This window comes from Barbus barbus, assembly GCF_936440315.1.
Source record: "Barbus barbus genome assembly, chromosome: 36".
Taxonomy (NCBI): Eukaryota; Metazoa; Chordata; class Actinopteri; order Cypriniformes; family Cyprinidae; genus Barbus; species Barbus barbus.
Genome location: NC_136714.1, coordinates 27,526,146 through 27,552,656, shown reverse-complemented (window position 1 = coordinate 27,552,656; position 26,511 = coordinate 27,526,146). Strand labels below are relative to the sequence as shown.

At 33.2% G+C, this 26,511-nt stretch overlaps 1 protein-coding gene across 1 annotated transcript in view; it reads left to right on the top strand.

The window, feature by feature from the left end:
- Window positions 1-9,958, top strand: part of LOC306856016 (WD repeat-containing protein 7-like) — a 102,596-nt gene extending 92,638 nt beyond the window's left edge. Inside the window, exons 26-28 of the mRNA XM_079394974.1 lie at window positions 1,029-1,128; window positions 5,474-5,578; window positions 9,448-9,958. Coding sequence (XP_079251100.1) covers window positions 1,029-1,128; window positions 5,474-5,578; window positions 9,448-9,651 — 409 coding nt within the window. The 3' untranslated portion in view covers window positions 9,652-9,958. The remainder of the gene's footprint in view (window positions 1-1,028; window positions 1,129-5,473; window positions 5,579-9,447) is intronic.
- The last annotated feature ends 16,553 nt before the right edge of the window (window positions 9,959-26,511 follow it).

Here is a 26,511-nt window from a genome sequence, read left to right as displayed (position 1 = left end):
GTCAAACCTCAGGAGACAGCGATTGATGCATATTTGATGGATTAAAGTCCTCAAATAGGCTGAACCCAATTTGCATACTACCATTATAAGGTATATGAAGTATGCAACATTAATTAGTATGCTAATGTGTTAATTTATCATGCCATTCCATTATATCAGAAATAAGTGATTATTTAGCATATTTGATTGAATTTTGTGTACTAAACTAATTTTTCAATAAAATGTCTACTAAAATTAATTTTGTGAAAAAGTAATGCAAATTTTTAAATAAAATAATTTGAATAATATTTATTTACTTATTATTTGTTGTTTATTATTTATGATGAATAAACAATTATTTAGCATTTTTTTTAATACCCAAAACTAAAAATTTTAATTAAATGTCTACAGAATTAATTTAGGTAAAATTCATTTTATTTTGGAAATACATTTTGGATTGATGATTGAATTTTGTATACTAAAAATGTAATTTAATCACACAAAATAACATTAAATAATAACTGTCAATAATTGAACAATTTAGCTTAAAAATAAAAATCTTTTACAGTTACTTATTTTTATTTTGTGAAAATCTAAATTAAAATTCTTAAATTAAAAAAAAATATTTTTATAGAAAAGTGACGAGTTGATTGTTATCATTAAAAATTGTCATTGATTTATCACACTGAAATTAATAAAACATTTTTATTCATGTATTACTTGATTATTTATTATGACTCAATTATAACAATTTTTATTTTTGCATTTTTGATTGAATTATTGTTTGATTGTAGTATACTACAAATATAATTTAATAACATAAAATATAAAGTAAAATTTAAATGAATTTTAAATTAAGATTTCAAGGTTTACAAATGATTTTGTAGAAAAATAAGTTTGTCTTATTTGCATTAATGTAGTAAAAAATAAAGAGATGTTTAAAATGATAGTGGATGTATTGCACTGGAGATGGAGGGTGATATGCTGCAGTAGAGAGCGAGTGTCTGAATCAGTATGCAGTGTGTTTCCTCTCATCTCTCTCTCTGCAGGTTTTATATGGTGGCGTACTGCGATCGCAGCTATCGTATCGCTGTCGGCGCCCGGCAGGGTTCAGTGGCTCTTTATGACGTTCGCACTGGAAAATGCCAGGTAAGCGAGCGGCGTCTCTGCGGCGAGTGTAGATGGGTGCTCACCTGGTGCGCAGGTGTCCCTCAGAGGGCAGAGGTGCATGATGGGAAGCGCTGTCCTGCAAAGACACAGATTGTGCGATCGATCCGGTCCAGCATCGTGAACACGAGCCCAGCTGACCGTGATGCCACAGCTGGAGTCACATGATCGGTGTGTGTGTGTCAGTAATACTCTGTCATAGAAACACACTGCCTCTGGGTTGAGTTGATAAGAGACAGACATAGATGCAGTCAAAACTGTGGACAGGCTACTTTTTTTTTTCTTGGTATTAAAATGCTTACAAAAAAAAAAGTATATTTATACAAACTGTAGTATGTGTGTGTGTGTGTGTGTGTATATATGTATATATATATATTTGATTTGCTGCTCAAGAAACATTTCTGATTATTATCAATGTTGAAAACAGTTGTGCTGCACAATATTTTTGCACAATATCTCTCTCACACACACACACACACACACACACACACACACACACACACACACAGAGGACCACTGTCTTCAGATCAGCATTTGTGTTTCAAACCCTGATGAAGATCATGTGATCAGTGATGTCCGTCTCCGTGGCCAGAGCATTATGGGATGTGCATATGATCTGATCGCCAGGTCCCCAGACAGCGATTTCACAGAGATTTGATTCTGGAGAACTGTAAACAGCCTAAAATCAATCCTTCAATCAATTCAGCTGTGAGACCCAATCTAACTGTCTCAAACACACACACACACACACTAGAATACAAAACACACACTTACTTGTATATGTGGTTCATGGGGACTCTCCATAGAGTGTGTGTGTGTGTGTCCGGTCCACACAGCCATCTGTCCTTCCTTTTGATCTGTGAAGTGGTCAGTCGGACATCAGGCGTCTCCTGCATTTACTAATTAAATGCTGTGTGTGTGTGTGTGTGTGTGTATTTTGTCAGTGTTTCCTGATGCAGCACATTTTCTCTTCCTGTGTGTTTGTTGTGTTGTGTTGGTGGATATAGTTCATATATGTCGTCTCATCATATAGTCTGCTTCACACTGCAGCTTATTCTGTTCCGCCCACTTAAACAGGAAGTGATTGTTTGATTGACACACATAAGAAACTTCTGCAGTTAATTCAGCCTGAACCATCTCGTGTATAAACTGAGCAAAATATGCAATCTGCTGCAGATTCTGATATTTCTATGATGAAATTCTGCTGCTTGTAATGTAAATTACTGAGATCTTCATAACAGTAGAGCAGATACTGACATAAAATGATCTAAATATCAGTCGTCACTCTATCTCCCTCCAATAATAAGATGAGATTGAAATGATCCAAACATATCATGCAATGCAATCCAATGCTGATTGAGAGATCCTCAGAAGATGTGAGATGTTCTGGAGGCTTGTGAAGATCATTCCTCCGCTGAGGAACAGTGAAGGTAAAGCTTCTGGAAACACTCTCATCATAAGATCCTGATGATCAGATTTGAGACGCACTGATTTTTCTAGAGAATGCTTTGATGGAGAATCAAGTAAAGCTGAGCTGCTTCAGTCCAGTAAGAGTTCATCTGGAGATATTACTGCAGTTATTCTGACGATTACTTGATCAAAATCAGTCAGGATTTGACAGCAGAAACACACTGAAGCAGGACGTTAATGAACTAAACTATCAATCAGATGACAGAAGACGGAGTAGATTGAGTGTGAAACGGGTTTTAGAGAAATTTGCATATCAAATATGATACAGTAGGCTTTAAATTGCATACTTGCAATTTAATCCAAACTTTGCCACTTTATTTTTAAGCTGCATCTCAATCACTGCTGTTTAAGACATTGAAACCTAGTTAAATGATTGAATTATTAGTTTCAAGTTTCATTATCTCGGACACCTGTTTTTTTTTTTTTTTTTAATAATAAAGGTTTATTATTATTTTTTTTTTAATCATTATTTCATGTGCATGTTTTTTTTTTTCATGACAGTGCTCTTTAGTATCAATGAGGTACTATTATAATTAAAAAAAATATATATATTTTTTTTATTTTAGTAACAGTTTTAGTATTTTTGTTGTTTTTGTAATTTTTTTTTTTTTTTTTTTTTTTTTATATGCCCATATAGTAATTACATTTTTTTTTTTTGTTTTAGTTATATGGAAAGTATCTGAAATAAAATGCATTTAAGATTTAATATATATATATATATATATATATAAGTTAAACTTTATTAATTTATTTTATTAACAGTTTTAGTTTTTTTGTTGTTTTTGTAATTTTTATTAGTTTAGTTTTTTGTTTTTAAAACATGTCCATATAGTAATTACTAATTGTTTTAGTTATTAGGAATGTAGCTAAATTTAAGATTTATTTATTTTATTATTATTTTTAATTTTGCTTATATTTAAGTTTCAAGTAACAGAATTGATTTATAAATTTTTGTCTATGTTTTGATTATAATAACTCTGCTTGGTGGATTTTAAAGCACACAGAAAGTCATACAGAGTTGGTTTTCCTGAAGAGACTCTCTCTTGACTGTGTTTTTCTGTCTGCTGGGGTTTTCGGTGAGCCGTCGTGATCTGACAGGCCAATATCTCTGGCGTCCCGTGCCTGTATTTCTGCTGTCAGATTTAGATTGCAGACGCGGGTCAGGTGAGGCTGTTTGAGCTTTAATTGTGAGAGATTGTGTTAGCGTGCTGCTCTCATATCTCTGCGCGTGTCTCTAATCTAATAGCTGTGTTATGAGAGGTTTTTCTGACAGGTGGGACGGATTATTGCGTTCCAGCGGCTGTTTATCATTCCCACAGCCGCCGTTCATTTCAGAGTCTGATTCGATCAAACACTCGTTTACAGACGTCTGATGCTCTGCTGTTCTGGAACGTGAAACAGTGTTTACTGTGTTTTATGATAATATCGTCTGTGTTCATCTGAAGGTCTGGCTTTCAGGCTCAGGAAAACACTTTCAAACTGAATTTAGTCATGAAAACATCTTAAATATGACAGGAAAGCTGAACAAAATGCTATTATTAAAATGTTTTATAATGCTATAATCAAGGCAATTATTGCTTAATAAAATAATGCTAGTATAATGAATAAATAACTATAACATGAAGTACAGAATATGCCAGAAATGTGATCTGTAAATATGGGTGCCTTGGAATAACATCTACAATAAATATCTTGGTATATGAATATAGTAATCATTCAGTAATGCCACAATACTCTTTTGTAAGGCTTTTTTTTGTGATTTTGTTTTAAATTTGATCATAAAGTTATATATAAGCTAGTGCTGTCAAACGATTAATCGCATACAAAATAAAAGTCTTTGTTTGCATAATATTTGTGTGTGTTCTGTGTATATTTATAAATACACACCCATACATTATATATTTTGAAAATATTTACGTCTATATTTATCTTCATATAATTTATATTATAAATAAATATGTTCAATATATAACCATAACATGCATGTGTGTGTATTTATATATACATAAATTATACACCGCACGCATACATATGTAAACAAAAACTTTTATTAATAGTTTGACAGCACTAATATAAATATAATGAGTATTGATGTATTATATAGAAATAATGTATTTATAGTATGCAATTATATATATATATTTTTATTTATTTATTTAATTTACTGTATTTATAGCAGATTAATGTTCTATGTAATTATAATGAGAATAATAAGGTATATATAACAGTATATGTTGTATTTTATATATTTTTATTATTTTAATGCTTGAATTTGTTCATTTGTGGATGTTTTTATGTAATGTTGCTTGTAAATATAGCAATAATAATGTGTTATTTGTATATTTTATATATTTATATTAAACAATTATATATTTGTTTTAATATTTTATTATTAATTTATAATTCGGTACAGTCACTATGCTCTATATGTTATATGTAAATATATAATATTGAAATATAGATTGCTATATAATGGTAATGTATTTATATTGTACAATTACATATTGATTGTATAATATATTTTATTTAAAACTTGTATAGAGTTTTATTTATTTTGAAAATCACAGTATATTGAGAGTTGTCTGCAGATTCTCTCTCCATCTGTCTGTCTCTCATCATTTCTGCTGGCAGTTCAAGCCACAGTGGTACCCGTCTCAATGCACTAGTGCAGCTGTAGGACCCCCTCTCATGATTCAGAGTGGCTCTTAACACACACACACACACACTCTTCAGCTGACCTCACTGTGTTTTCTATCAGTACAGTTCAAAACCTCGCCACATGAAGCATCAGGAACAGGTTTGAGCAGTGAAATAAAGAGATATCGGTCTAAACCTGTGCCTGTTTTTATTTCCACAGCATATTCATGGACATAAAGGACCCATAACGGCAGTGTCCTTCGCACCGGACGGACGTTATCTGGCCACCTACTCCAACGCTGACAGCCACATCTCCTTCTGGCAGGTGAGGACCCCTGACCTCTGACCTCTAGATTCAAAGAGTCACTTATGGTTGCAAACAGGATGCAAAATTGAATGTAAAGAAGTAGAATTCAAATAACTAGAAAAGCATAAAGTGCTCAAGATAAACTTTAAATGTGAGCTAGATAAACCCTTGTTTTTAAAGCTTAAAAAAAGTATTTCAAATTTGTCATTTAGAGACTAAGAGCGGCTAAACATTTAAGTATAAATAATATAAATATAATTATAAATAATATAACACTTAATAAACTCCAGCTGGTCCAATATAATATAAAAAACATAAGGGAATATAAAAGTTAATATAAATATGAATTAGTGCTGTCAAACGATTAATCTCATACAAAATAAAAGTTTTTGTTTACATAATATATGTATATATAAATACACACACATTCAATATATATTTAGAAAATATTTCCTTGTATTTACATGTCTACATTTATATTATAAATAAATATATTTAATATATAAACATATTTTTCTGAAATCTATACATGCATGTGTGTATTTATATATACATAATAAATATACACAGCACACATATATTATGTAAACAAATACTTTTATTTTGGATGTGATTAATTGCGATTAATCGTTTGACAGCACTAATATAAATATAAAAATATAAATGTAAATAAACATAAAAATCTAAAAAAATATATATCTAAAAATATACATGTAAAGGTAAATAATGCAAATGTAAATCTAAACTAATATTAATGTAAATGCTCGTATAAATATACAAATATAATACATAATAAATAACACAAATATAAACTATATAAATTAAAAAAATAATACATAATGTAAATGTAAAATTCAATTATGCAAATGAAAATAAATATAAATGTAAATATAAAAATAGAAGTGTAAATATAAAAAATAAAAGTGTAATATAAAAATTCAGAAATGAATGAACTATGAGAGTAGTTTATTTTATGGTTGTATTTGACATGAAATGTGAAGCAGTGTCCTGCAGTTAGATGCGATGTACTTCATCTGAAGCTATTTAAACATCTTTGGACAGGCGTCCCGTGAGCGTCTGTCCTGAGCAGGTCTTTCAGAAACACCGTCGAGTCGTCTTCTCTCCTCTTCTCTTCCTGTGTGAGTGTGTGTGTGTGTGTGTGAGAGAGTGTGTGTGTGTGTAAGAATGTCTTCCAGGCTAATGGTAGCATTACTGTAAGGCTAAACCGGGCCGTCTGAATGGTGTGTGTGTGCGCTAATGAATTCTCCAGTCCTCCAGGGTCCGCAGGCGTCCGCCTCTCGCTCGCCCCGGCTGGAATGAGGGCGACTGGCCGTCTGACACAGCTGAAGCCCTACCCTCTCTGGAGCAACGTGTGTGTGTGTGTGTATGTGTGTGTGTAGACTGACTGACTCAGTGTGTGGGAACTCTAGAGCTTCCTGTGTGTGTGTGTGTGTGTATGTGTTTCCCTTATCTTACACGGCACCATCTCATGTTCAGATTTGTCAAATTTGTTCAGATTTTTGTCTGTTTCTGCAGCATGTGATCATGTGATTACTGGCGTCTCACTCTCTCAGTTCAAGCTGAATCAATTCTTCTGTAAATTGTTGCATGTAGTGTCAAAGAATCAATACAAATATCAAAAATATATGAAATATATACAGTAAAATATAGGAAATATAAATATGATTATATCCATCTTTCTATCCATCCATCAACCTTTGGATTACGAGTCCGACTCTCTAACTATTAGGCCACGACTTCCCGCAGTCATTGATTCACCCGATTCGTTCAAAACGTGGATTAATTCAGAAAATAAAAACCTCTATTCAGAACTGTTGTGCATCTGTGAGCAAAATAGAGGTTTTTATTTTGCGATGCACCCCAGCAAGAGCAGGTTATCACGAAGCCTTTCGCAGTGCGTGCCTCATCCACTAGACCAGTGGTCTCCAACCTGGGGGTCGCTAATGATTTTTTTTTTTTCCCTTTTTTTTCATTTCTAACAGCACGATAAATAATTAAAATAATTCTTGAACTATATCAAAAGAGAAAAAATTTCCTTTACGTTCAAATTTTTTTGCAGTGTATCGCGAGAGTGGGAACGCACAGACCTAACTTTTAAAAAGAAAATATGGCAAAGCGCCAGGGAGAGGATAAAAATGAATGCGCTAAAAAGAAAACAAGGGCTTATTTGGACTGTTATCTTGAATTTGGTTTCATTGAAGCGATGGACAAGGTGAGAATTGAGTGTGTAATCTGTGGTGAGAGACTAGTGAATGAAAGCATGAAGCCCTGCAAACTAATGAGACATCAGAGCACCAAACACCCACAGACGGTTGGTAAACCCAGAGAATCTTTGTCAAATAGACCCCAGAACATCAGAGATGCTTTTACTAGAGTTGGAAATGCATCTTTCGAGTGCAATCGAAAAAGCCACACACCATCGGGGAAACTCTCCTCAAACCCGCATGTGTAAAGATAGCAGAAATAATGTGTGGAGCACAGGGGGCTTCAAAACTAAAAACTGTACCTCTGTCAAATAATACAATAAAGGACAGAATGGTGAATGATGTTGAGAACAAGTTGGTTGAAAAGTTAAAGATGCACCCATTTTCTATCCAACTTGACGAAACGTCTACTGTGGCAGATGAAGCATATGTCCTCATTGCATATGTGCAGTACATTGAAGACCCCGAAATAAAGCAACTAATTTGTCTACAACAACACAAGGAGAAGATATTTTCCACGCGATTGACACGTACTTCACCAAGCATCACATTCCCTGTAATAATTTAGTCGCATGCTGCACAGATGGAGCTGCTTCAATGATGGGAAAAAACAAGGGCTTCAATACACGTTTGAAGGAAAAGGCTCCCCACTGTCTTGTGTTTCACTGTATGATACACAGCTAACACCTCTCTGATGAACTTAATGAAACGACGAAGACAGTTGTAAAGATTGTTAACTTTATTGAAGCCCGTCCGGTAAACAAGCGAATCTTTGCGGAGCTGTGTGAAGATGAGGTGCATCAGACAAACTGAAAGAAAAAATAAAGGAATTCCTGAAAATGAACAACCAGAAACTGTTTGACGAAATGACAGATGAATTTCTCATCAGAGCATCATACCTGGCAGATATTTTCAGCCTCTGTAATGAAACAAGCGCATGCAGAGCGCGGATGCAAATGTGCTGGAATGCAAGGAAATTATTGATGCATTTGTGCATAAAGTGGACTTCATGAAGAATAAGCTGATAAAACGAGACCTACACCATTTTCCCAATGTAATAGGATTATTCCAACATATCGTTCGGTTTGTAATGCGTTCCGAACCGAAAGCCTTGTACCAAACGGTTCAATATGAATACGCGTATCGTTACACCCCTAATATTTATATATATATTAGTGCTGTCAAGCGATTAATCGCATCCAAAATAAAAGTTTTTGTTTACATATATATGTACGAATTACATGTACTGTATATACATTTATATATTTATATTGTTATATATTGTATGTGTCCCTGCAGCACAAAAGCAGTCATGAGTAGCACAGGTATATTTGTAGCAATAGCCAACAATACATTGTATGGATCAAAATTATACATTTCTCTTTTATGACAAAAATCATTAGGATATTAAGATCATGTTCCATGAAGATATTTTGTAAATTTCCTACTGTAAATATATTAAAGCTTCATTTTTGATTAGTAATATGCATTGCTAATAACTTCATTTGAACAACTTTAAAGGAGATTTTCTCAATATTTAGATTTTTTTGCTCCCTCAGATTCCAGATTTATTCATACATATATACAGTGTATGTGTGTGTATATATTTATAGTATTGAGTGCAGGTCTGTCACTGACGGCTGTCTTCTCTCTGTGTCTCAGATGAACACGTCTCTGTTAGGCAGCATCGGGATGTTGAACTCGGCTCCTCAGCTGCGCTGCATCAAAACCTATCAGGTTCCTCCGGTCCAGCCGGTGTCGCCCGGATCCCAGAACGCCCTCAAACTGGCCCGGCTCATCTGGACCTCCAACCGCAACGTCATCCTCATGGCCCACGACGGCAAGGAGCACCGCTTCATGGTCTGAGGGGTCAGGGGTCGCGTGACCTTTGACCTTCCCAGCCGAGCTGTTAACTAGTTTACACTCTTCCTTCTTTTTTTTTATTTAAAGTTTTGTTCTTTTTTGAGTATTTATCAAGATGCTAAAGTGAAAACGTGTTTTTGTACTCGAAGGTCAAGTGAGGTTTTGCTCAAACGAAGCTAATATGAGTTTTATTTTTGTTTGATTTGCACAAATTCTCTCCGGTTGATTTGCTGAAGCGTTTTATCATTCCAGCTAAACACATTTCACTCGTTTCGTCTAAACCAGAGAAAGATTCCGCCGCCTCGCTGACGTTATTAATAATCACAGAATCCTCATTCGTACTGAAAGACTTGAATATATATCATATTATATTTGCGTAAAGAACTATTTTAGAATTATGTGCAGGGTTTTTCATAAGTAAATATATTTTCAGGATAAAATTCTGATTGCTGTAATATAAAAAAGTAATTCTCATACTTCAATAAACATCAAATTAATTATAGCATTCAGCATTTATATCAGCAAATTGTAGTATAATTTATTTAAGTGTTTTAATTTTTTAATTAAATATTAAAATATATATCAAATTGTAATTATGCAAATTATAATTTCTAATTTACACTGCTGGCTTAATATATTCTGTATTTCATCCCTAAATCAAATTAATTATCAATCAAATATATATAAGTGACTAAGGATTATTAATCTTTTTTTCATTGTGCTGTATTTTTCATGACAATCAAACACATTTCCAGGACCAAATTATTATAAATGTTAATATAATTTATTAGATTATTTAAACACATTTTTTGAAAATAACTGTAATCAAAATACAAAAACATAATGATTGATTAAACATAATTAAGTCTTAATGGTCCTAAAATAGGCTACAGTTTTCTTTACACAGAATGTAATTTCTTCTGTTTGTCTTGTGATTTTGGGATGAATATAACGGGTTTGTCTGGAGAATCAGCGCACAGCTGCGAGTTTAAGCATGTCAACACTTCACAAAACACTTTCCCTCGTGATCTCATGATCACATGATCTCAAACATGAGTCAGACCTGAAGCAAAGACTGAAAAATGAGTGTTTAAAGACGTCTTAAGTCATAATAACATCTGCATGTGTGTGTGTGTGTGTAAGAGCTTGTTTTTCCCATGATGTGGTTTTTATGTGTGTGTTCAGACTAATGGAAAAGTCCCATGAACTGATGCAAAACTCTAATCATAGGATGATTGATTTGTTTTCCCTGCATATATTAGTTATTTCCCCCTTTCTCTCTCTTTGGCGCGACTCGTCGTGTAAATGGACATAAATAAAAATTCTTTATCTGTAGATTAGATGTGAAACGCTCAAGACTCGTGTGTGTGTGTGTGTGTGTGTGTGTGAGAAATAACGGTGCAACATTCACTATATCAAGCTGTGCTTTAATGCTGTTCCTGGATAATAAATCTTGTTGTGTTATTAAAGGTAAACGTGAGAATGAGCCGTGGTGTTTGTTTCATTCACACACTGAACACACATTTGAGTTCGTATCAGAGATGCAGCACACATCCACTCTTGCTCATAAACAACTGTTCTAGACAGAAAATTCATATTACTAACATTTCTTGACAGTATGGTTTTAAAATTGTATTGCTGTTGCTTTATTCTTTTTATTTGATTTTTTACAGATATCAACAGCTCAAAGCTCAAGACATTTTATTACTTTTTTTGCTGTTATTCTTTTGGAATTGTTATTTTTATTTTGTCATCATTTATGTATTTATTTCTCTTTTTTGCAGATATCGACTGCTCAATTTTATTGCAGTTTTTAAAATATTTTAGTGCAATTTTATTTTTTGTTGTTTTAATTTTATTAGTTTAGCAATTGTTTGTAGATATATGCACAAAATGTTATTTGTTGTTTTCAATCAATTCATTAATTTATTCATATTTATTACAGATGTCACTTACTCAGTCAAACATTTCATCACAATATTTTATTTGATCAATTTTTTGTTATTTTGATTTATTTAGCTTTTTTGAAGGCTTAAAATTAAACATTTTATCACAATATTTTGTTCTTGTTTTCTATTTCATTTATATATTTTGCGAATATCTCAAGCGTTTTATTGCAGTTTTTGTTGTTTTTAATTAATTCATTATTATTATTATTTATTTATTTATGTTTGCAGATATCAGCTCAGAGTTAGACATTTTATAACAATTTTTTGATTGTTTTTATTTGTCTGTTTAGCTATTTTTGCAGATACACAAAGTTTTGTTTTTGTTGTTTTTAATTAATTTATTATTATTATTACTATTCAAATTTTGTATTTTATTGTTGGTTTAAATTAATTTTTTTAATCTCAAAGCCAGTCTTACTGATTTCAAACACCCAAAAGTGTAGGGCTTATTTTAATAGTCGACAGATATTTTAGACGAGCAGAAAAACTGTCCTTTAGGACATAAAATGGGTGAAGGAGTCCATCGGGATTAGTCTCTGAATGTGAGCAGATCTTCAGTGCTTTACGCTCTAATAGAGAGCATCAGTTTACTTCAGTCTCCTGTCCAGCCTAATGTTATTTCTGAGAGTGAATAAATAAGGTTTTATTTTCCAGCCGTTTTGTGGAGATTTGATTCCTCTCAGGGTCAGGAGTAAGCGGTTCATAGATTCACTGAACGACAGTAAGAACAGATGCAGGTCTTCACGAACGCTCTCAGTGTCAAATATTATGCCCATTATCAGCGCTGCCAGAGAATTCATCATGTTAATGTGAAAATACCAGCTCGCGCTGAAGCCCAGAGAGGACGGATCAACAGCATTCAGATTCATCTGATAATTAGCAGGACTGATGATGATGATGATGAAGATTATAGAGCCGATCAGATCAGAATTTACTGGCATTCATCACTAATTAATGATAATCAGTGAAATTTCTTGCTCATCTTGGAGTTCAAAATTTCCCTAATGATCATTAATTACTTTTAGTCTCTCACCGGAGAAAATAATGTCAATATCTATTTCAGTCAATATTTATTTATTTAGCTTTTCTTTAATTTTTCTTTTATTTATTGAATTTTTTTCCAGCTCAAACATTTTATCTCAATTATATTTTGCTGTTTTCTTATTAATATGTTAATTGTTTGCAAATATCAAAAACATGTTTTCATTTGATTTATTTAGTCATTCATTTATTTTGCTATTTAGTTGATGTTTTCTGTTGTCATTTTATTGTTTTTAATTTATTCAGTTATTTTGCTAATTTTACAGATATCAGATGTTAGGTCTTTTATTTTATTGTTGTTTTTAGTATAATTTATTCTATTTTATTATTTATTCAATGTTGATAACAAAAGCATTTTATTGTTGTTTTTAATTGAAATTTATTTCAGTTATTTTGCTAAGCTTACAAATATCTAATGGTAATATTAAAATTATTATAATTTTATGTATATTAAATTATTTAGCTGTTTTTGCATATATCATATGTTGACATCTTTTTTCGTGTGTTTTTCTATCTTGCTTTTTTAAATGATATTTATTCAATTATTTTGCTATATTTCACAGACATCAGTCAAGCCAAGCATTTTATCGCTGTTTTTCTCAGATATCAACAGCTCAAAGTGAAGCATTTATCAGATTTTTATTTAATTGTTGTTGTTTTTATTTATGTAGCTTATTTTGTGGATATCAACAGCTCAAAGCCGGTGTGGTTTGCTGGTTTAAAACACTCAGAGGTTTGGGTCTTATTTTATTATTCGGTCAATATTTTAGACGAGCAGGAAAACTTGTCCGACTGGACACAAAATCCTCCAATCATCATGAATCGCTCTTGGTCTCCCACCGGAGAACATCATGTCAATATTTCAGCTGCTGCGTCCAATTAATCCACCACTCATTAATTAATCTGTGGTTTCATTAACATTTGTTTAATTCATGCAGTTTATATTGCATTCTAATTAGAGTTGTACATTCTTTGAAGAAGTGAATGCTGATTTGCCCTAGCACAACTCACTGCCACGTTGCTAGGGTGTTGTGGGTGGTTGCCAGGATGTTGCAATGCGGTTGCTAAGGTGTTTTGAGTGTTTGAATGCAGGAATTACAGCATTAGTGACTGTACGGTGTAATCTGTGACCCAGAATGCTCTGCAGGAAGACGCTGAGAACAAACGCTCACCAGGAGACGGACAGAAGCTCAGGTGACCTCTGACATCTGACTCTGTATTTTGCTCCTCTCACTGTACGCCAGCACCGAGGGGGAAAATCAATCACTGCCCACAGCAACACACACACACACACACACACACACACACACACTGTGTCAGTCATCGAGTGTGTGTGTGTGTTTAAAAGCAGAAGGGCTCAAATGCGGCATACACATATTTTGCTAAATAGGATTCTTCTTCTAATTCAGGATATACTGAAACATTAAAATAACCCAGTAATAATAAGAATTCTCATTTACAACCCATTTTCCTTCTGTGGCATATTTCCAAGTCAAGAAGGATATTCTATAAGGAAAAAATTTCCCTTTATTAATTTTATTAACAGGCATTTATTAGATGACCAAAAATATTTGCTTATGAAAATGTCTGTATGTTCTTATCCAGCGAGCTTAGAAAACTAGTTTACTTGCATGTTTACATATTATTGTTCAACAGTTTGGGGTCATGTTTTAGTGTTTTAAAAAAAGTATCATGCTAAAAAATGAATGTATATTTAAAATATTTGTTTTCTATGAATGTGTTAAAATGTCATTTATTTCTGTGATCAAAGTTGAATTTTCAACATCATTACTCCAGTCTTCAGTGTCGCATCCTTCAGAAATGTCTTTACTGACACTTTTGATCAATTTAATGCATCCTTGAAGAATAAAAATATTTATTTTAATTAATCTAAAAATATATATATTTTTTTAATTACCCCCATTTTTTCCCCTTTTCTTATTGGGTTGTGGTTTTTGGTTTATTGTAGTTTTAAACAAAAGCAGTGTCTATGCTATTGAAGTATTTATCTGGTTTAGTGTGTGTGTTCATTACTGTAATGTGTCACTGCTGTCAGTCTGTACAAACTGAGTCATTAATCTTTTCTCCACCTGTTGATCAAGTTCAAATTAACTGTGTGTGTGTGTGTGTGTGTGTGTGTGTGTCTCGAGAGCATCAGTCCAGCTGATTAACACGCCGCCAATCAATTCTCCTGCATCGGTTGTGCAGACGGAGGGTCTGGTTCAACCGTCCAATCAGAGCGCGGATGCCGCACAACATCATATCTTAGGTTTGCACTGAAAATTTGGAAGTGTGTGTATGCGTACGCAATATGGCAGATGGCTAAGCTGCTGGACAGAGTGTGTGTGTGTGTGTGTGTGAGTGTGTGTGAGTGACTGGACTCAGTGAGTGGCAAAGTGCTGTTTTAGTCATTTGTCCATGTCAGTGCAAGAAATTGAGCTAAAATAACTAAGAGTGGTACACAAATAAACTTTTGCCCATTGTTGAAATGTTTCAAAGGAATAGTTCACACATCATATCTCAAGGTGACGATGACCTCTGACCTTTGGCGATGCTGCGGTGCCTGCCGTTCGTTTCTCACTCCCTCCCCCCAAAGCATCTTGCAGTCGGCAAACAGGGCAGATCGATCGCGCTGCTCTCCTTCACTCCATCTCTCCCTCGTTTCTGACCTTTTTTATCTTCTTCAGGTGCATTTTTCATGGGATGATGCTGCGGTCGTCATGGCGACGGCGCTGATGCTGAGGGTCTACGGTGAAGGATGCTCTGCTGCTTAGGTTTGCACTGAAAATTTGGAAGTGTGTGTATGCGCACGCAATATGGCAGATGGCGAAGCTGCTGGACAAAATGAGTGTGTGTGTGTGTGTGTGTGTGTGTGTGTGTGTGTGTGTGTGTGTGTGTGTGTGTGTGTGTGTGTGTGTGTGTGTGTGTGTGTGTGTGTGTGTGCGCGCGCGTGTTTGCATGTGGATGAAAAGACCTGATTTGATCTCTAGGGGGCTGCAAACAATGTGTTTCTATACAAAAAAATTACTATGCAAAAAAAAAAATGAAGCATATATATATATATATATATATATAAAACAATAAAAATAATGTTAATAATATAATAAATAATAACCTTGTTTATAAATACATGAATTAATATTAATAAATTATAAAGAAAATAAGTATATATAAGTATATTATATTATAATTATCATATTATAATTAAATTGAATAAATGTTAAATAAAATAAATAGTATACATGAAATATATATATATATTCATATATATATATATATATATATACGCACACACACACATGTATAGCTTTTTAACAAGATTCGATTTTTATTCAATTAATACATATAAAAAAATATATACAACTATTAAATGCTAATATATTAATAAAATATAATAATAATACAATATTTCTAAATCAAACATTAATAATATATTATATAAATTATATACAAATAAAATTTTAAATTCTAAAATAATTTATTAATATTAATAAAAATGAAATTATTTTTAAATCATCTTAAAGAATATTTTAAATAAAACTGCATATATTCATTATTATTATTATTTATGAAATAAAATAAGAATATAATATATTTTAAAGTAATAATAAATAATTGAAAAATATATATTAATAAAAAATAATAAATATCTTAATTTTTATTCAGTTACAATTGAACCAAAATCAATTAGTTTGCAGTCAGGAGTTATTAGATAGTATGGTTAAATGTATTAATGTATTTATCCATACAGTGAGTTGTGTTGTTTTGGACCCCACTAACTTTTATTATAACAATAAAAACAGTTCTTCAGAATATCACAGAAGAATGAACATCATACAGGTTTGGAATGATCTGAGCGGATGTAAATGATGACAGAATGATTTGTTTTTCAATAACTTTGCATTAATTAAAAACTTGTAGCTCATATCGACTTGTTCTGCTTCATGTAAATCAATTGTTTTAATTGTGATGTTTAGTGTCTCAGCTGGAGTTTGGTTATACTTCAGTTAAAGCGCATGTCGGAGTAATGCCAGTGTGTCCAGCAGATGCTTGTGAGTTTGGTTTGGTCTTTTCTCTGTGATGCTGTGGTCAGTGCGGCGGGGGCTCAGGGCACACATGGAGAACAGGCTTTATGACTGGCAGATGTCGCTCACAGATTTAAAGCAGTCTGTAATCCTATTTGCCCACTAAAAGGACCCTTAACGACCCGAGTGTGCCTGTGAAATAGTCAAAGTCACTGAGGCGACAGCTTGCGTTTTAAAACCTGTCATAACCGAGACTGGATCTCTCAAACTGTCCGGCCTGAAGAGACTATATTTATACATCAACAGCATCCTTAACAAAACTGATAAAATTATGAATATATATATATAGCTATAGTTTGTGTTATATATTTAATTCAGATCATAAGTTTACATACACCTTGCAGAAAATTTAGTTAAATTTTATTTAAAATTGTGTTTTTATTAAATTTTTTAAAGACAGTATTAAGAATCAAACATATGTAAACGTTTGAACTATAAATTCAGTTATTATTTTGTCTGGTGGACTATAACTATAAATATAGCTATGAACTATAAGATAGATAGATAGATAGATAGATAGATAGATAGATAGATAGATAGATAGATAGATAGATAGATAGATAGATAGATAGATAGATAGATAGATTTTGCTATATTTTCATGTTATTAAAAATATGTTATAATTTTTTATTTGAATATAGAAAAAAAAATCTGTTAATTATTTTGTGACTTTTGAGACTTTAAAAGAAAAGCCTGTATTTTTATGGAATCATTTGTAATTATTATTGTAATAAATACATTTTAATATTCATTTTAAATGAGCGACATTAAACAAAAAACAACATGCAGTTGTTGAGATCCCTCCTATTTTATATATATACACGTGTGTGTGTGTTAATAAAATGTATAAAATATTATTAAATGTTTTATTTAAATATAGAAAAAATCTGTTAATATTTCTGTGATTATAATCTAGTTAACAGGCTGTAAAAGAAAAGTCGTTATTTTTATTAAATAGTTCTTTATTTCATAATATTTTAATAATTATTTAAAATAAGCCCCAATAAATATAAAAAAGAACATGCCGTTTTTAAGATACTGCTATTTTTTATAATAATTTTATAATGCATATAAAATATAGTATATTATATATAAATATAATATATTTTATATTTTTCCCCCACCTTGACTCAAATTTGGATATATTCATCTCTGTTCACTGCATGTTATCATGACGCATCATAAAATGTGTACTTGCATTATGAGGGATCATTTGATTTTTGTTATGGGATACAGTGATGGGGAGGTCAGAGGTCATGACCCCAGGGATCAGGGTCCGCTTTCAGTAAACACAACTGACCAGCAGTAGCTTTCACTTACTCTGTGCGTGTGTGTGTGTGTGTGTGTGTGTGTGTGTGTGTTTTCATGTGAATGCGGATGGGAATGTGTGCATATATTGAAATATGAGATTAGGAGGCGGAGCTGAACCGTTTAGATTGTGCCCCTCCGTTAGGGGCGTGACCTCCACGTGTGGGGTCACATTTAATTAGCATATAGGCCACGCCCCCAACAGACTTCAGCCTGGACCACCCACCACTGAAACCTGTGTGTGTGTAAGAGAGAGAGCACAGGAAGAGGAGGAAGTTAGGGATGCGCTGTTACTGATGGCGCAGTGGATAAGACACATGCCTTTGGTGTGAGAGACCCGGGTTCGAATCCACTGTGAGACACCAATGTGTCCCTGAGCAAGACACTTAACCCCTAGTTGCTCCAGAGGCGTGTGACCTCTGACATATATAGCAATTGTAAGTCGCTTCCAAAGTGTCAGATAAATGTAATATTTGTCTGCATATGTTTTGATATTATTGATTTGCAAAAAACTACATTGACACTAGATTTGAATATGCATCTATTGACATCAGAGAAAGCATTAAACCTTCATGACAGTTCCTTTTCTTTTTCTCTATAGGCACGCTCAGTCATTAGATAGCAATACTTAAATAAAATGTATAACTGAATAAAATATATTATTAAATCAAATATAATTATGAATAAAAATACTTATTTACTTAATACAATATTGTGATTTTTCATTTGCAGTCTTTAACCAGATTATATCTCACAATATATATTTTATAATTATTATATATAATAATCAATATAGCCATTTTCAAGAATTAGATAGTGTCTGAAAAAATAATATTTCAATAAAACATATTTTTATAATAATATATATAAATATTGAATTAAATTAAATATATTTTACAGTATTTAATCAATTATACCTTATAATAAACATATAAGAATAGAATATATATTAATGATATATTAATAAAATATATATTAATAAGAATAAAATTCAAATGAACCAGATTATACCCCACAATATATAGTATATTTTATAATATATATTTGTTTAAATATTATGTTATATAAATATAATATTTTCAGTCACTACAAACAGTGTCTGATAAAAGTGCATAATATTTAAAAGATTATATCTTACTATATATTAATATATATATACTGTGTGTGTGTATATATTTATGTGCACACACACACACACATATATATATATTATTATTATTAAGAATATTATATAAAATTAAGAATAAAATTCAAATGAACCAAATTATACCTTATGCATTATGTTTTGATAATTTGTCATGTGTTGTGACAGTGCGTCGTTTCTTTGTTTTAATCTGTTAACCACTGGAGCTCAGTGAAGTGACCTCTTCTCCACTTCCTCTGTCCACTCAGAGGTCAAAGGTCAGAGATGAGAGGTCAGCTGATCTCAGATGGGGGCGGGGTGAATTAAATCGCTGCTCCTCCTCCTCTGTACCTCTAACCTCTAAATGAACTGCACTCGTAATCCCATCATGCCGTGTGAAGAGCGCAGGGTCACTATTTAGGGATCATTGCTGGACAATGCTTGCTGGAGGTTTTCTAGTTAACGCTGAGTGCTTCTGAGTGTGTGTGTGTGTGTGTGTGTGTGTGTGTGTGTGAGCATTGACTTTTGTCTCTATTATCGTGACACAGCGTGTAAAACTCATCAAACACATTTATGTGCAAAATATTATTCATGGTTTTCCAGCCTGATTGCTGAACTTTAAACTATTTTTAGCTGCTGGAGATACTAGTGTGTTAATAATTTTGGCCATCACTGTATAATACAATAATAAATATATTAATAAAATAACCTAATAATCAAATACATATTCATAGACAATTAAATTAACCAGATTATACCTCACAATTAAATATTTATTTATTATATTTATATTTATTATATCTCTTGATTGATATTTGAATATATATATATGAATATTAATAAAATATAAATAAAAAAATGCTTAAATACTGACTTTTGTTTTGCCATCTTTTAACCACATTACACCTCACAATAAATAATTAATAATTGTGTATAATATTCCAATAAGAATAAGATATATTAATGTTAATAAAATAAAATGCTTTAATTTAATTTAATCTTTATTTGACCCTCTAACTCTCTATTCTAATTCTATTCTTTAAAAAAACGTGCCTGTTTTAGACTTGCACTCTATTCATTTACTGCTAGTTTTCTTTTTTTTTTTATTAAACTAACATTATTGTGTTTAATCTTTTTGTATTCTATTTGTTTTCTTTTTATTTATTATACAATTAACAAAAAAGCAAAAAAAAGGCCTCTAACACTAGCTTGCTCAATTCTTTTTCTATTCTATCTGTTTTCTTTTTATTTATTATATAATATAAAACAAAAACAAAACAAAAAAACCTTGCTATGTTTACTGTGTTAAGCTAACTGAGACGTATTATAGCACTTGCATATCATTGTTCTTTTGTTGATTTTGATTGTTTTCTTTGTCCTCATTTGTAAGTCTGCTAAATGACTAAATGTAAAATGCAAATTTTCAAATGTATGTATTTATTTTTTGAGGTTATGAAAGGTTCAAAGTTGGTTCGATGTTTGTGAACTCCTGGCCTAGCACATCCAGGTGAGCTAAAAGCCAACAGATATGGGCTAGTTTCACTTTCTCTTACTAGTTCACTGGTGTTTCTGGCCTCAGACGGAGGCGACAGAGTTACAAGCACCGGCGTCTTTCCTGTGAGCCGTTCAGGGTTGTCTTCGCTCTAAAGCTGCACTTAAGTCTGAAAAATGCACTTCCTTTATAAGACGAGACAGCAGGCTTCTCTCGCAGTGAATTATTTATCCAGGTATCAAGCGGACAGCTGCCACAGTTCGCTGGGCCAACAGGAAACAACAGGAAATAGGCATCCTAATTGTTGTCTATTACACTTTGCCTGAGCTAATGGTGATGTGAACCTCTCTCTCTCTCTCTCTGTGTCTCTCTATGTCTCTCTCTCTAAGCCGTCTGCAGGATAAGAGTGCTAATGCTACGCTGGCAATTATCTCCCCTCGATGACCGCACACACACATCATATTAGACCCTCTCTGAGTGTCTCAAATCTGCATGTCATTAGTCTGTCTGTCTGACAGGGAAGTGTTGTTATTTTCCCCCTGTGATGGTCTGGTAATGGCGTCTGCTTGTGTGTTTGCGTTCAGGGGCTTTGATTCTGTCACAGACGCTGGTGAGTTTCTCTTCCTCTGAGTTTTAAGTTCATCTCATTTTATGAATATTTCACAAAGCTCGTCCAGTGTGTGTGAGACGCCTCTTCCAGCGCAGGATGGCATGTGGCGTCACCGCGTCGATCGATCTTGTGTGTGTTTGCACCGAGAGGGATGAAGTATCTGGTTCCTGTTCAGATGCGGTAAACTACAGATGCAGGAAGAACTTAGGACCAAAATACTGGAATCTAAACATCAACACACACACACACACGCACACACACACACACACACACACACACACGCACATACACACACGCACATACACACACACACACACACACACACACACACACACACATACAGATCAGCCTCAGGAGTTTAGAAATTAATAGTTATGATTATTTGTAAACGAATAATCTTTAATTAGGACAAAAAACATGAATTGCATCCTGTTTGGAGGCGGTGAGATTTACTATTATTTTAAAGAAGTCTTTTTAGCTCATCTGGGCTCCAAAAAACAGAGTAAAATTGCGAAATATTTTTACAATTTAAAATATCTGTTTTCTATGTGAATATCTGTTAAAATGTAATTTATTCATGCGATCAAAATCTGAATTTTCAGCATCATTACGCCAGTCTTCAGTGTCACATGATCCTTCAATGTCCTTTATTATCAATGTTGAAAACAGTTGTGCTGCTCAATATTTTTGTGGAAACCATGATGCATTTTTCAACCGAAAGTTCAAAAGAACAGCATTTATTTGAAATGGAATCTTTTGTTACATTATAAATGTCTGTCACTTTTGATTAATTATATATATATATATTGATTGATTGACAAGAACATATTGAATGTGATGCATTTGTAAGTGAATTCAAAAATCTTAACAAGGGGTAGAAATATTTTTTAGCAATCATTCATTAAGCTTGGCTTTATTGGCTTTATTTGCTTTTCTTCTGATCAAGACGTACTGTGGTACATACAAAACTTTCTGCCACAATGCTGAGGCTGGTTGTCAAGATGTTGATATGTGGTTGCTAGGGTGTTCTGGGTCTCAAGACCAAGTCAAAAGCCTAAAGTTTCTCTGATATATGAGGTGAGGGATTTGTTCAGATCACACTCTGTAGAACAGTTTGTAAAATTGCACATAAACCTTTAGAGTATTTTTCCTTTGTTGTTGGTCCTTCTCTCCAATCTGGCCTTTATTGCAGTAGGACGTGTGTGTGTGTGTGTGCATGTTTATGTGGTTTATGAGGACACAAATTTGTATAATGACATGGGTATGACAGAGGTATTACAATATGAAGGTGGTTTATGAGGACACTGCCTATGTCCCCGTAATTCAAAAGGCTTTAAAAACATACTAAATGGTGTTTTTTTGAAAATCTAAAAATGCACAAAGTCTCCTGTGAGGGCTAAGTTTAGGTGTAGGGTTGGTGTAGGGCAATAGCACACACAGTTTGTTTAGTATAAAAACCATTACGCCTATGGAGAGTCCCCATAAACCACAAAAACCAACGTGTGTGTGTGTGTGTGTGTGTACGTGTGTGTGTGTGTGTGTGTGTGTGTGTGTGTGTGTGTGAGTGTGAGTGACTGGACTCCGTTTTGCTGAGGTGGCAAAGTGCTGTTTTAGTAATTTCTCCATGTCAGTGCAAGAAATTAAGCTAGAATAACTAAGAGTGGTACACAAACTATAAACTTTTGCCCATTGTTGAAATGTTTCAAAGGAATAGTTCACACAAAAAAAATTAAATTTACCAAAAATATCCTCACCCCCAGGCCTTCCAAGATTAGGATGAGTTTGTTTCTTCATCTGATTTGTAGAAATGTTGCATTACATCATTTGTTCAGCAATGGATGCTCTGCAGTGAATGGGTGCCGTCAGAATGAGAGTCCAAACAGCTGATAAAAACATGGACATATTTAAATTTTTGGGCGAACTATTTCTATTGGAACCAAGTCTTACAAAAACAATACATACCTGTTTGTCATTACCTGAATGCAGATTTTAATAATCAAAATAGAGATGCTCTTCTTGAACTGCTTGATCTCCAAAGAAACTCTGGTCTGATCAATAGATAAATCAGTCTTGTTCTGACTGGCCATTCAACTAAAATCAAAGACGGTTTGGTGTGAAGATCAGAAGAGATCATTAAGTGAGAAATAATTGATGGGCTGTTGAATTATTGAAAATTTAACGCACTGAATGCAATGCAGCCACAATTCAACTCTTAGGTTTTTGTAAAATGATCTCATGTCTTAAAAGGAAAAATAGAAGAAAGTATCTCACAGGAAAGTAAGTCATGGCTGATTAATATTCCTCCTGTGTTTTGAGTTAAATTAAAGCTCTGAGGAGCAACTCCTTTCACAAAAGACTGATTCAAACATGTAAAAGGAGGGATTTTCTCTTGAAATCAATCCCAAACATTTAAAAGGTTTTTTCTCTTTTCTTCCATGAGAGTTTTGTAGCTTTTATCAGTCGAGTGGAGTAAAAGTTCAAGAGCGCTGTAATTTAAACGCTTTTAGCGGCTCGTCTCGTTAAAACACAACACGCGTCGCCTCAGTCTTTACATCTGCTCATCATCTTAAGCTCACGTTAATCTTTTATTCCCGCGAAATTGAAATGTGTCTTTTAAAAGTACTAAAAGGTGATTTATTCTCGACAGTTTCGCGTGAGAACTGAATCTGAAGTCCCCGGAGCTGTTGTTACCGTGGCAACTCCCGCGGAATCACGGATGAGCGGTTGGTGAACGGGTTTTGTTCATAAACGCATCTTCAGATGAGATTCTGTGGGAAAGTTAACTTTTAATTTACAAATATTTACCTTTAGTTTCCACAGTTTATGAGTGATTCTATAATTAAGGGTGCATGTCATGTCCATGGACTCTGATTTTGATTTTTCATAAACTTTTCACTTCAAACAATGATCACTTTTATATCACGGGACATTTCTAATTAATTTAATACAAAAATCCAACAGATATCCATCTTATATCTTGCCAAAATGGCTTATTCTTTACTGGAAGTTGCTGTTTTTGTGCTGTCCGATTTGGTAAATGTGAGGTTTTGCTCTTCAGATTAGCTCTAAGATACATTTTTCTGTATATATTATAATTATTTGTGAAAGATAAATTATGAGAAAGGTGTTTTAAACAATATTTTGCTCATGCATCTACATTAAATTATCGTGTTACTCCCTATAAAACCCCCTGTAAATCAGCAATGGTTTGTTCCAGAGTCACATGTCCAACATCACTTGATGTATTTTTCTCTTTCAGAGGGAAGTTTGAAGACTTCTCCTCTTCAGTATTTTATCTATATTATTGTCTGCACGTAGAGTAGATTAATTGACCGTCAACTGTGTTATCAACATGTTCTGGTGAACTTGCATCACATGTTATATTTATAAATTTATAAATCCATAATATTATATGCACATTATATTCATATTTGTCAAGGGTTATAATGCCTCCAGAATTCCTCATGATTGACTGACACCTATATAATATTATAGATTTGGCATATTTCCCAGACGCGTACTGGCCAGGATTTCTACATTGCCTAAAATATCTAGGTTTTGTCTTTGTTTGCATGTGGCGTATGACTTCGTATGAAACGCTCTCGAGGTACTTTGAATCAAAGCAATATAGAAATCCTGACCAGGACATGTCCAGGAAGAATGGCATGTATGGTCATCCTAATTTCCGCACCTGCACACACAGGAAGTAGTCCAAATAGATTTCCCCCTTTTCTTAAAGAGGCGGCATCCCATTGTTTTAACACCACAGACATGAATTTGGGGGACACGACTTTTTTCTTAAATATAACAAAATATGTATTTATTGTTTATTACAAGTTAAATCAAATTTATATTCACAATATAACCACTTTATTTGTGTTAAAAATTTTATATTGTTGCAATTAGATTCCATGATAACTGGCGGGAACATCCATATTTTGTTACAAATGCAATCTCTAAAATTTTAAAACAAAAAATGTAATTATTAACGGTGCACAAATTGTGTTTACCCAACAGAATGCAAACATTTTATGATTTATTGGTATTTAAAGTTTATTTCAACGGTTGTAAAGCCACCACAAATGAAGAATGACCCAATAATAAAGTTTGTCAAAACAGTTTCTTCCTAAACAACACAGAAGAGTGTCATAATGTTTGATTATTATTTAAATATTATTTGGCCTATTCATGAGGCTTTTTTTTCCTTCCTAGGGAAAACTTGGTTTCAATTGGTTTTAAAGAACATTTTCATAATTTTATCCAGAAACACATCATACTGCTTAGTGCTGTGGTTCTTTCTTTTTTCATATTTTATAAATCATATTTTTATTTTGAATATCCATGAAAATCAAGCTAAACTTAATTTACGTTCTGTTTTATTTTACTTTTTCTCAAAGTGGACCGAAGTGCTTTCAACATGTGGAAAAACATTTGTAAAATGACAGAAGAGTGTCATAATGTTTATATTGTATATTAAATAGCCTATTATTTGGCAAATTCATGAGGCTTTTTCCTAGTGTGAAGAGCACTTTAAGGTTTTGCTTGGATTTAAAGAACATTTTTACAGGTTTGTCCCTTAAATGTTGAGTCAGGCTTACTAATTTAAATATATTTTATAATTCATAATTTATGCATATGAATATTAATTCAAAAACAGGCTAAACTTCATTTATGTGCGGTTTTATTTTGCAGGCCCTCAACAAAATTTGACATTCTCGAAGCAGGCCAAGGAAAGTGCTCTAACCGTGTGGAAAAAAGCGTTTGTGAACGATTTGCAGGACACAGCATTTAACACGCTTGAGAGAGCGGATTCTTAAAAAGCTAAACGGTGAACCGAGTTGTTTTGATAAATATTTGATGTCTCATTTATCAATGAGTTAGCGGGTGATTCTGAGCATCGGAGACAGAAGTGATATTGAATAAACACTCCGACAGGCGTTTATCGATGAACCGCTTCAAAAAAACACGCATGCAGAATTGAACCGAATTGACTTCAGCCTCACATAAAAGACAGACGAGCTTACAATATCAAAATGAATCGTGTTTTATTCTTCTGTGTGTGTGTGTGTGTGTGTGTGTGTGTGTGTGAGGAACCCTCTGCACCTGCATTATTGCTGAGTCCATTAAAGGTCTACTTCCCAAGGATTTGATTTCTGTCCCATAACCGGCGACTGTGACTGGGCATGGAGTCGGCTCTTTAAGACCAGACCACCGGATCGATGGCGCTAGCTTTACCAGAGCGCTAACAGCTTCCG